General features: G+C 42.7%; 1 protein-coding gene across 1 annotated transcript in view; it reads right to left on the reverse strand.

Annotated features, from left to right (window-relative positions):
* CAPRIN2 (caprin family member 2) overlaps positions 1-9,034 on the reverse strand; it is a 35,033-nt gene extending 25,999 nt beyond the window's left edge. Inside the window, exons 1-4 of the mRNA XM_074167463.1 lie at positions 8,783-9,034; positions 6,734-6,796; positions 3,419-3,505; positions 617-855 (exon numbers count right to left, since the gene is read on the reverse strand). Coding sequence (XP_074023564.1) covers positions 617-855; positions 3,419-3,505; positions 6,734-6,796; positions 8,783-9,031 — 638 coding nt within the window. The 5' untranslated portion in view covers positions 9,032-9,034. The remainder of the gene's footprint in view (positions 1-616; positions 856-3,418; positions 3,506-6,733; positions 6,797-8,782) is intronic.
* Positions 9,035-11,772: the final 2,738 nt, after the last annotated feature.

The following is an 11,772-nucleotide window of genomic DNA, read 5'->3' on the forward strand; positions in this document are numbered from 1 at the left end:
TGTGATACTAAACATAAGCAACAGAGTACAAGCATGATGCCAAGTTAGTACTTGGCATTGCATTACATTACAATACACCTGTTGTCAACCTGTTGCCTTAAAATGTATGACATTTAGTGCAGCAGTATCAAAAACTATAGTCAATTTTTTAAAACTATTTTGAAGCTAATAGCAGGAAAGTTTCAGGATTACCATCTTACATTCCTTTGGCATAAAGAAGCACATCTGGATCATCTCATGAATGGAATACGGAACAGTTCTCCCGTGTTTACCACACTTTTTCAATTTAACAAACAGTGAGACCCCACAGAAACAACAGTCCAATACCACCAGCCTCTCTGCTTATAAAGGTATATCTCCCCTAAACCCCACAGGGAGATGTAAGAGCTTGTGTGTAACTCGCACAACTGACACTAATTGATGCAACTTCCCTTTAATGCTCAGAGTGAGGTAAATCTGCTACATTCTTAGTCTCAGAGTAAAGCAAGTGTACTGAACAGAATTTTAATTAACATATTTCAAAACATAATATTTCAAGACATGGCAGTGTCAAACAGAGGGCATTTACTGTAATGAATGAAGCATACCAATTAGACAAAAGAAGTCTTGAACTTACCTCAAGTTCTCATTTCTTTCTGGACATGTCAGTTTTGCAAATCTTATGAGGTAGTCTAGTTCTTTAGAAGGCAAGTATATCGCACCATTCACACCACCTTTGAAATCTTTTTGAACATGCTCTTGAGTGAAGTTCTGCAGCACATACTGGACTTGAAGTATTGTACGCAGTTTTTTCTTCTCTGCTTCAAGCTTCAATAGACTTTCTCTTCGCTGTGCCTTCTTCTGTGCTTTCAGCAGCTATTTCAATACATGAATTCAACAGCTAATCACAACTGTTTAGTAACAGAATTCTAGGATAAAACCTATTGAGTTCTAGTATTGATCATCATACATTGATCAAAATAACTATTAGTTTTTGTTAGATAATGGAAGTTCCTAATTCTCTCTTCAGATACCCAAGACCTTTCAAGCTCCTCCTCTAAAAGAGCTCCTTATTTATCTACTAATTCTCTATACATCTAGCTTTTAGTCCAAGTGGATACTGGTAGCTTCACTTCTGGTACGCTTTGATGATATTTTGATCCTGATTTTTGACTGCTAGTTATTTAAACAGCAGCTGTCACAACTGAATACAAGGATTTAATAAAATTGATACCAATGCACAAATTCAAGCCTAGTTGACCTTTAACATATATCACATGAAGTTGGGACAACTTCTGCATTACTAAGTTTTTCCTAGTGAAACAACTGCCTCATCACTTTTGAATGCTCCAATTTAAGTGATACAGCAGAATCCTACAGTTACTCTTATTTCTGTTGGCAGAAGACTAAAGCACTCATGAAATAAGCAACAACACAAGTCACAGAACATAAACAGCCCACATGCATTTCAGGAGAAATTTCTCAACGTGTACCAATAGAATAATGCAGCAGAAGCTATCCAAGTAACTGCAGAATTTAAAATGCCTCAATGTGGGGTATGTTAAGTCTCTTTGCAAGGTCTATGAAAATTTAGTTTTTTAGAATGCACTGTAAAGAATATAAGGATGTTGTTGCCAGAATGCCCCCTAGTGTTCCACTAATGGGTATTGGTTGTAGAATCGATACTGGTAGGAGTAAAGCCAAGGAAAAATAGTCGGCTAGCCTTTAAATATAGCACAAGTTCAAGAACAAACATGAAGTAGCAGAAGTTAATGCTGGATTACTAAAGACACCTACAGAGAGATACATGGGGTCACAATACTTCACTTCTGATATTTTATGAGCAGTTACATAGAGGAAAGCAATATGAAGCAGTCTAAGTTTTGAAATTCAGCACAGTAGTTTCTATGTTGATACAATGACTGAGGGAACCCAAAGCAGCAATGCTGAAAAGGCTCTTAACTCTCTGCTCATAGTGCTTTAAGAGATTTACTGCACTACCCGGAATTACTACACATACAAGAAAATCCTCTCTAGCAAAATTGTTTGGGTCTCAGTCAACATCGAGATGAGCCATTTTACTAGTCCTCTAGCATTTCAGAAGAGGCAGAGAAATATTTCCAGAGCAGTTACTAATAATGTTTAGCATCCCACGCATTACCTTGGATCAGATTTTTTCATAAGCATAGGGTTTGCTTGAGCCAAGAGACAAGTTTCTCCAAAGATAAAACTCTTGCTTACACACAAATAAAGGATGTAGTGCTTTAAACCCTGAATAAAGACCTAAATAAAGCACTACATGTGTGATTTGCCATAATTAAAGACAGTTATAGCAGAATAAATGGCGAACTCCACAAACTTCAGTAGAGTTCTATTGAGAGCTGTACTCCTCACTGAAACCAAAGTGATTTAACCTCAGCACTTTCCCTCACTGGAAACATCAAAACATTCAGTCTGGAAGGAATCTGGGGATGTCATCTAGCCAAGCCTCCAGAACAAAGGCTACACTGAATCAAGACCAGATTGCTTAGAGCTTTGTGCAGTCAGGTCTTGAAAAGATTCAAGGAGAGATTCTACTACTTCTCTAGGCAGCCTGCTCTAGTGCTCAATTATCCTCAGAGTGACCATTTTCCTCCTATCTAGTTGGAAACTACTATTTCAATTTATGATCATTCCTTCTCCCACTGCATCTCTCAGCAAAAAAAACTGTCTCCATCCTTTCAGTAATCTCTCTGGTATTTGAAGGCTAATAATACTACATCTTCTGCCAAGCCTTCACTTAAACAGGCTCAACAAGCCCAGTTCTTCCAGGCTCTCCTCACAGGTCTCTTGCTCCGGCCGTTCAGAGGCCCACCACTGGACTCACTGAAGTTTATCTACAGCCTTTGTCTACCAAGTGACCCAGAAGTAGACACCACTGGTTAAGGAGAACTGATTATTTGGTACTTGCTAATCTACTGGTCTAGCCAGTCTAAGTCTAGCCTTCACTGCCCCAGGGTGCACTTAATTTACTTTGCCTGCTGCCCACAAGGACCTGCGTGCCCTTTCCAGTAAAGCCACTCTACTGCCAGTCTGCACCTACACAGGGGACAAGCCCACCTCAAGCACAAGCTACCAGCAAGATTGTTAATGGTTTCAAGCCTGAGTAAACTGGAGTCAAACACAGCTGAGCTCCAGTGATTCAATTTACTTAAGCACAAGTTCTTACAGGGGTACGCAGTGAATAACTATATTGTGGAGGCCAGTGGTACACGAGATTGTCAACATTTACTCTGCTCTCCTCGCTACTGCAGACAGCTTAAGCACATTGTTCCCCCACCTTCCAAGATAGAAACTTCCTAGTATTTGGTGTATTGGCATGTAAGTGTAGCCATTAGAAGAGTAGCACAAACTTTGCAGTTACCCTCTGTCAATATAGGGAAGAGCATTTTATACTTACATCTTGGCTAAGTCCTGAAAAAGTCTTCTGAAGCTCCTTGGCAAATTCCAAGTTATGTACCACTTCATCATATTTCTCTACTGCCTCCTACAAAGGAATAGATAAAAATGTATTTTTCATGCTTAAGACCACTGGTTACATCTCAATCCCCTTGTACTTAAACTCTCATTGAGAACTATTAGTTTAATGTGTACTTCCTTGAAACTAACTTCTTTAAAGATAGTATGTAACTGGTACTTTAAATTTAGTTATGAATATCCTTGACCCATGACCGTCTGAGATGCAGTACAAAGCCAGCTTACATCACTGCACAGGTATCCTACAAGTTTGGCTGTATTAGACTTTCCAGACAACATCTTGTGCAATACTTGGTAAACTAGTGTTGGAACAGGAAAGTCTGGATACCAGTTATTTAATTTTCCCCTTTGTTCCTGTAAGTCTCAGCAATGAGGTAAACTTAAAATCAGACACTAATATAAAAGCCTGAAAGGAATACAGGAGATGGACAAGTTCAGCACAGATCTTTTACCCTGATGCTTAGTTGTATGCCTTTACAGATAATTTGTACAAACTTTAGAAAGAAAACAATACAGAACACAAGTCAAACTTTCAGAAAAAGTCTTTCAAATTTAGTTTCCACAAATAAAGCAGTGTTCCTGTCTTCACTAATGACTTTAAGCAATATTTTACTAGCCAGTCTTCAAAAAGACTAAAGTCGATTATTAATTGCGTTTTGATACACACTTTTTATGAGATACATACTTTTTATGAGTTTTTCTCCACTGAGGAGACAGTTCATTTTTATAAGTCTCCTTGACAGCTCTGAAGATTGCAAAGTGCTGCAGTTCAGACATGCGGTCTGCATCCTCATAATTTGTTACTTCCCAGGCATGCCTTATGGTAATTTTAAATTTCAGTTGTTCAGTTTGGTTTATGCTCATGACATGGAATCAGAAGTTTTTCTGGAATGGACCTGTCAGTCTAATATAAAGCTCTTTCAAAGTAGTGTTAGTATTGGTGTTTCATCAGTGCAGTGACAAAAGCTTAATCTACTGTCCCAATAAGATTTAGGACATGTGCAAATTCCATATGTGTTCCTAAGCAATTGGAGAAAAAGTTACACATTCATTTGTTCTGTCAGTTTGACTGTTCAGTTACTTGTATTCCCTTATTTGTAGTATACTAGACACTACTAGGCCTAAATGCTACTCAGCACAACAAAAGTGCATGAGTTACTGTAAAGCACTCACCCAGTAGCTTAAGTTGTCCTCACACAACTTTTAAAGCACTTTTATGAACTAATTAGCAAGTTCACTTAGCACTTGGAGAAGGACTCCTAAGGCCTAAGGCCCACTTGACACTTGAGGAAGACTCACAATTTAACACCAACAACTTGCTAGACAGATTGCAGTAACTGTGCTTTTAACCATGCAAATCCCAGGGTAAAACTCCCTACTCGAAAATATCAGGAACAGTCACCACTGCTTTGATGACAAGCTGTAACTCAGTCTGCAGGAAAGCAATAGTTCTTGTCACACCTGCTATTAGCATTCATTAACAGCATGTTGGAAGAACAGTACTGAGGAAAGTCTGTTCAGCTTGCTCTCTGCCAGTGAGAGCATTTAACTTGCTGGAAGCTCCGAATTTTGGAAACAAGCATTTCCTAAAGTAAGGCTAGCACATACAGTAGCTCTGGCAGGCATGCACCATATGCAATTACAGTTTAATCCAAATTGCTTGCAAAACAAGTTGAGCACCAGATGTGCACTTCTTCCTCTGTATGAGAAACAATGAAAAATATAGATGACATCAAGTCATTAGAGCTCCACTGTCAGGCAGTTAGGTTTCTTTAGGCAAGTGTCCAAATTAAGCTCAGCTCTAGCTTCAATCTACCAGGTCCCAGTATTTATACATCCATTGGGAATTTGCATCTGAAAGGCAGAAATGCAGTATTCCTGTATCTCAACCACTAAAACAGGGACCTCAACTAGATTATTAGTTAAATACAGATTTGATACATGCTTCTACAATAGTCTTACTGTTAGTGACAGAAGAAAACACATTAATATTTAACACCTATGATCTAAACACAAAAGGCTGTTGCCCACCTGATTCCAGATTGAGGTTAGAGGAACTAAAAAATCACCCTACTTCAAACTAGATTTAATTTTATTTCTGCACTTGAGACAGCAAGAGTACAGATTTTGTAGTTAAGTGCTAAATGATCGTTCAATTCCAATAGGTCTACTCTACTTTTAAGTAGCAAGTTATCATTTCCCCTCTTATCCTATTAATGCCTAGTTCTCATTTACAAATGATTCTGAGTAAGGAAATAGTATGTCTGTTCTCATACTGCTGCACTGTGATAAAAAGCTAACAGTCAAAGAAGTATTTTTCCAACTGGTTCATTAGCAGGATCAGCACTACCACTGAAGTGTTGGTGTCCTTTACCACACAACTGTTCTTTACCATGTGTTAAGTACATTTTAAAAATGTGACTCCTAGATGACTAGAGCAGTAAACACTTTGGATTATGTGACACTGATACTCAGACATGCTTAAAAGGCAACCGCTTTCACGTTATAGAAACTTGGTTTCAGTTCTAGAATCCATTCTAGTCCAAGACAGAACCACTGTTTTAATATCAGGAAAGTTTAAGCTAGCTCCACAAAGTAGATCCCGTTTGTTGAGTAGTGATCTTGCACCCTGGCATTCCAACTTTCGTACTTAGGTACAAAACAGGTATTTTTCTAACAGCATTTGAGAGTGCTGGCAACTCCCATCTAATGGCAGCACTACAAGGACAGGGGAGTATTCTCAGCTAAGTCAGTAACTTATAGCTAGATTCCTGTAATAGCTAAGAGTTTGCATCCCATGCAACTTAAACCAACATCTTCCTTTGTACCAACATGGACCATTTGTCAGTTATACTTTAACAACTATTTGTAACTAACAGCCCTGTGCAGCCAACAGGCAATTTTAAGTAACACCTGTTAATGAAGAAGTCATGAGGATTAATTAGCTACCCGAGAAATCTTGAGGTTTGGGTTTTAACACTGCAATGCTATATAGATAAGCTGCATATGGCCACCTCATCAAGAAACAGAGGTGCAGGAGCACTGAAGCTGAAAGTCTGAATTTGGATAAGATGATACACAATGATAGACAAGGACCTTCTATTACTTCAGTACATAACATTAAGGTTAGAGTAGGAGACTAAAAGCTTGCAGCCCCACCATTCAGCTTAGTTACCTATAATTTGTCCATTTGTTTGAAGGTTTTGAGGCCACTTACTACTGCATAAAGCAAACTTACCAACTGGTCTTGATTGAGGGCTTCTCCCTTCTTCAGGCGATCTTTGTAGTCTTCTAGTTTCAGCTGTAGGAAAATCCAAAGTAAAGTTTTTATATTGATTTCTGTCTAACATGGATTATGGGGTATGAGGGAAATTACATATTCGTTCCATGTTTTAAGTCACCTGCATACTGCAACAGAATAGGAATTTTACTACTTCCTCTCATTTCAGGAGAAAGGAACATAGGAAGTTTTGCTACATCTTCAATTTGGCAACCTCCAGGACTGCCTACTTCCCTTTCCTATCTTTGATCTTTAATTTCTTATTTGCTACCTTTGTTCCATTTAAGAAATACTAATGCATTGACCCTAGATCTTTAAGGGGCTCCAAACACATCCAGCATCCTTATTTTAAATTAGGCTTTTCTAGCTTTTCCAAGCCAACGCTGGAATTCAGTTATCCTTGAATAATCCTACTTAATTTTCCAGAGCATGTCTTTCAAAATCTGGCTTCGGTTATGTCATCAGGATTTTATAGCACTATTTCCTAAGAAAGCAGACTTCCTTCTTTAAGGAAGAAATAAGATTTGTTTCTAATATTCTGAAGCAGTCTTTAAAAAGCTGATGTAAACTATACAAAACTGAACTACTGCATACTACAAGCTTCTTCATACACACAGGAAAAAAAGGGGAGTTCACTGCCATGAAGTTGAATACTATTTCATCTGTACATCTACCCACATAGGGTTTACTGACACAGCACCTATAGGAGTCTAGGACCAGGAATATTTTGTACTCATTCTGGTAAGTGACACTTTCATTTGCTGACAAGGCCATATTGTCATTCATGTGACAAATCAAAGATACTTGAGATATTCGCAACAATAAGCTTCCTTGGAGAGAATTAGAACAACATAAAGTTGGTTAACCACACCAGGAAACCATGCTTATCTGACAGTATTCAAAATTACAGCATGATGCATGACATGAGACAGCAGTAATACTGCATCTCCTGCAGGTGGATGAAGTCCCCTAGCCACATGGTCAGAAGTCCAATCTACTCCCTTTTCTCACCATAAGACATAACACAAAGCTTTTCAGACATTTAGAGAAACACAACATATTCACACACTCACTTCACTTGCAATCCTGACCCAGCACCAAAAGCAGCAGCATGATTATTTCTTTTATCTTACAGAAAATAGCATTTTCCCAATTAAAAGTCACACACATAGCCTTCAGTCACCTGCCAACCAACTGAAAAGTCTTAGAATGCAAAAGCCTGACCAGCCATAGCCACAGTCTTTTAGGTGTATCATTATCTCACTTCTTATTCTTAAGACTATTCTCCCTCCCCCCATCCCAGAAAAGCACAGTTCAAAGCAAGAGAGCAGGCTTTTAGCTTCAGAGGCCTTCTGTTTTTCTAGTGAATAACATTTTTCTATATTTTAAATATAGAAGTCAAAGACATCTGCAGAGTGAAGAGCAATACCTATTAAATACAATTTGACTTTTACATGACTCAGAGGAAACACTGTTCCTAATTTCCATTTTTACATACATCTCTACATCCTAATATCAGATGCATGTAATCAATAGAAGAAATATGAAGATTTCTGCAATACTACAAACCATCACCAAATGAGTTTCAAGTTAGGACTGAACTGATTCAGTCTATTAGAGAAGCATCCCCAGTTTTGATCAACATTCAGTTACTTTTTCTAACTATTGGACATGCACTGTAAAGCCAGCAGCTGAGAAGAAGTTTATAGTTAGCTGCATTCCTGATTCCCTGCAACAATGACATTGTGTGAGTGTAACGTTAAGCATAGCCCATCTCAGAACAGTAAGAATAAAGAACATCATTCTTTGCTATACAGGGTTATTAACAATAACAAAAAGCCACTAGCAAATCCACATTTAGGTCCTTTCACCAGTTATTTAAAAAAAAAAATATCAATGATTGTTCCCTACATACAGATACAGCCTTATTCCAGCTATTATAAAATAGGCACTGAGTTTTACAATTAGCAGCTTAAATGTGTGCCATACCAAAGAAAAACAAGTTACCTTCTTTTTCTCGATGTTCCTGATCTTGTGTTTGAGACAGATAAGCCCATTATCAATGTAAGTCTCATATGCCTGGGAAGGAGAGGCTGCCGAGTTCAGCGCAGACTGCAGGGGGCTGGAGGGAGGTTGATGCTCCCCAGACGGGTTCACCTGCTGCTTGGCCGCCTTCATGCTCTTCTCCTCCCCCTCCTCTGACCGGCCTGAAGGTGATGATGGGTGATGGAAAGGGGCTTGGGAAAGCTGCACCATTGAAATGGATGGAGCTGCAAAGAAACTCCTTTTATTTAGCTCTCTCCCTGCCCGCCCGCCCGCCCCCCCCCCCCTTTTTTCCTTAAAAAAAAGTTACCTCTTTTTTTATCACACATTCAGAAAACGTAGCCATAAAAATTGAGCCTTGGTCTGAATTCATCACAATCATCCACTCTTCTCCCTCCCCTTTTCAAAATACCAGTAGCAGGAATTTCAAAGCAAGGCAAACTTTGTATTGTTCAAGTCTCCCCACCCATCCAGACACCAGAAATCCTTTACATCGGCAGAATCAGATAGCACAGGGGATGATTCCAGAAACCCAATATAGTGTCCATCTAAAACTAGGCAGGTTTCCTGCACACATCACCCACAGGGGAAAAAACTGCAAGCAAGCAATTGCAAATCACGCCGCCAGCCTCTCATCCAGGCTGCAGCCTGAATGAAGATTTAGAAGTGGCATGCCTGAAGGGACAGCCCCTCTTCTTCTCAGCCCCCATTAAATCAGTTTTACCCCTTTGTGACCTTTGCCGCAATCCAACAGAGAATTATAGAGAATTCAATTGAAAAAGTGAAGACAAAAAAAACTGCTTAATAAAGCAAGCGGCACACTCAGTTACAACAGCGTCATTCTTCACGAAGAATTGGTCTCTGCCTACACCCATCCAAAAAGATGTGCTCGAGCCGTGGCAAGACACCAGGCTTTGATGGGAGGGGCCGGGCTTTAACCTTGAGCAGATAATTTCTGTAAGAGATGCTCCACCGCCCTCATCCTCAACTACTGACACCTGCTCCTGGAAAGCAATGACACTACATTTCTGCCTCCCTGCCCGCCAGCCAGGCCTGCAGCGCCACGACCCCAGCGGGCACCGGCCGCCCACACCGAGGGAGCCGGGGGGAGGAGAAAACCCGCATTTCCCCGGGACGAGGGGGGACGAGCCCGCTCAGCCCCCGCCGGTACCTCCGCATCCCTCCCCGCCGGCTCCCAGGCCCGCCGCGTGGGGAGCCCGGGCTCAGCCCCCTCATCGCGCCCTTGCCGGGGACGGCGAGGAGACACCTCCCGGGGGAGGGCACGGCCGCCACCAGCCCCTCGCCCGGCGGAGGAGGAGGGAGATGAGCAAAGACAGCGGGGCGGGCTCCTTCCCGCTTGCGTCGCCGTCCCAAGGAATCACCATCACCTCCGCCTTTTCCTGCGCCCGTTCTCCCTGCGGCAGCGGCCGCCGGGCTACGGGGACCCCGCATCTACCCGCCCCTCGCTCACCTCGGTACCCGCACACGCTCAGGCCCGCCCCGTCACCCGCCTCCCGCCTCATATAAGGGCGGCGGAAGGGCGGGGCGCGGCGGGGGCGGGGTCCGCCGCCGAGGTCACCGCCCGCCTCCCAATCCCCGCCGCCGCCTCACCTGCCTGTCCCGCTTTCCCGCCCCGCGCCTCACGTGACGGGGGGTGGGCGGGGCGGGGAGCGGTGCTCGGGGCGGGGAGCCGTTAACCGTCAGCGCATGCGGCGGGGCGGAGCGCGTGTCTGTGAAGGTCGGGGCGCCCCAACCGGCAGCGGGGTCCCGTGGATGGGGGTTTAGGGGCCGAGGCGTCAAACAGCCGGGCGGGACCCGGCCCTCTTCTGGAGAGGGTCCCGAGGGACGGCCCTGGCGGGAGGTGGGCACAGGGCGAGCGCGGGGCTGCCGCCGGCTTCGTAGGGAAGAATTGTATGGCATGACAGCACCCGGTGTGTTGCGCAAACCGCGAGGAAGTCGCACAGGTCCCTGGTGAAGCTATGGTCCGCCGTTGAGTCGCGTGTACCTCAATGACCTCTTAAAACAGTTGGCCCGGGACAGGCTGGCTGCTCTCTCCAGGCAGCCCCGAGGAAAGGGTCTCATCGCCCCCAGTGCAAGGGGATCCCCACCTGTTCACAACGCAGGGCCCAGAACCACCCTTTCACCCTAGCATGGCTTGGGCGGCCATGGGACAGTAAGAAATGTTGATCTGTGCCTCTTTAAACCAGTAAGGGCCACTACAGAGCACCTTGCAGGACGGTGGGTCATCTTATGTCACAAAAGATGTGTATGTCCTCTATAAATGTAATCCAGTCATGTAAACACTTGATAGCTAGTGAAAGCAGTTAAGCCCATTGAATGCAGACAATAAAATAATCACAAATAAACTTTTGTTAACCTCTAACAAAACTGGAGAGGTTCTTCTCTGGAAAGCTTCTTCTTATCTTCTGGAGAAGAGAAGGCTCTGGGGAGACCTTACAGCGGCCTTCCAATATCTGCAGGGTGCCTACAAGAAAGCTGGAGAGGGACTTTTTACAAAGGTATGTAGTGATAGGACAAGGGCTAATGGCTTCAAACTGGAAGAGGGTAGATTTAGATTAGATATCAGGAGGAAATTTTTCCCTGTGAGGATGGTGAGACACTGGAACAGGTTGCCCAGAGAAGTTGTGGGTGCCCCAACCCTGGAAGTGTTCAAGGCCAGGCTGGATGGGGCAGCAACCTGGTCCAGTGGAGGTGTCCCTGCCCATGGCAGGGGGTTGGAGCTCGATGATCTTTAAGGTCCCTTCCAACCCAAAGCATTCTATGATTCTAACAATGCCATCAATTATTGAGGTTGAAAGACTAGAGAAAACAGAGCTTCCAAAGACCAGAGGACTAAGATGGAATTATGTTTTCTGTGTTTCTTGTTTCATTGCCATTACCTCAAAAAGCAATAATAATATAGCAAATTCAGAGAGATTCTGAAAGTTGTGAAA

Source organism: Numenius arquata, chromosome 2 (genome assembly GCF_964106895.1).
Source record: "Numenius arquata chromosome 2, bNumArq3.hap1.1, whole genome shotgun sequence".
Taxonomy (NCBI): Eukaryota; Metazoa; Chordata; class Aves; order Charadriiformes; family Scolopacidae; genus Numenius; species Numenius arquata.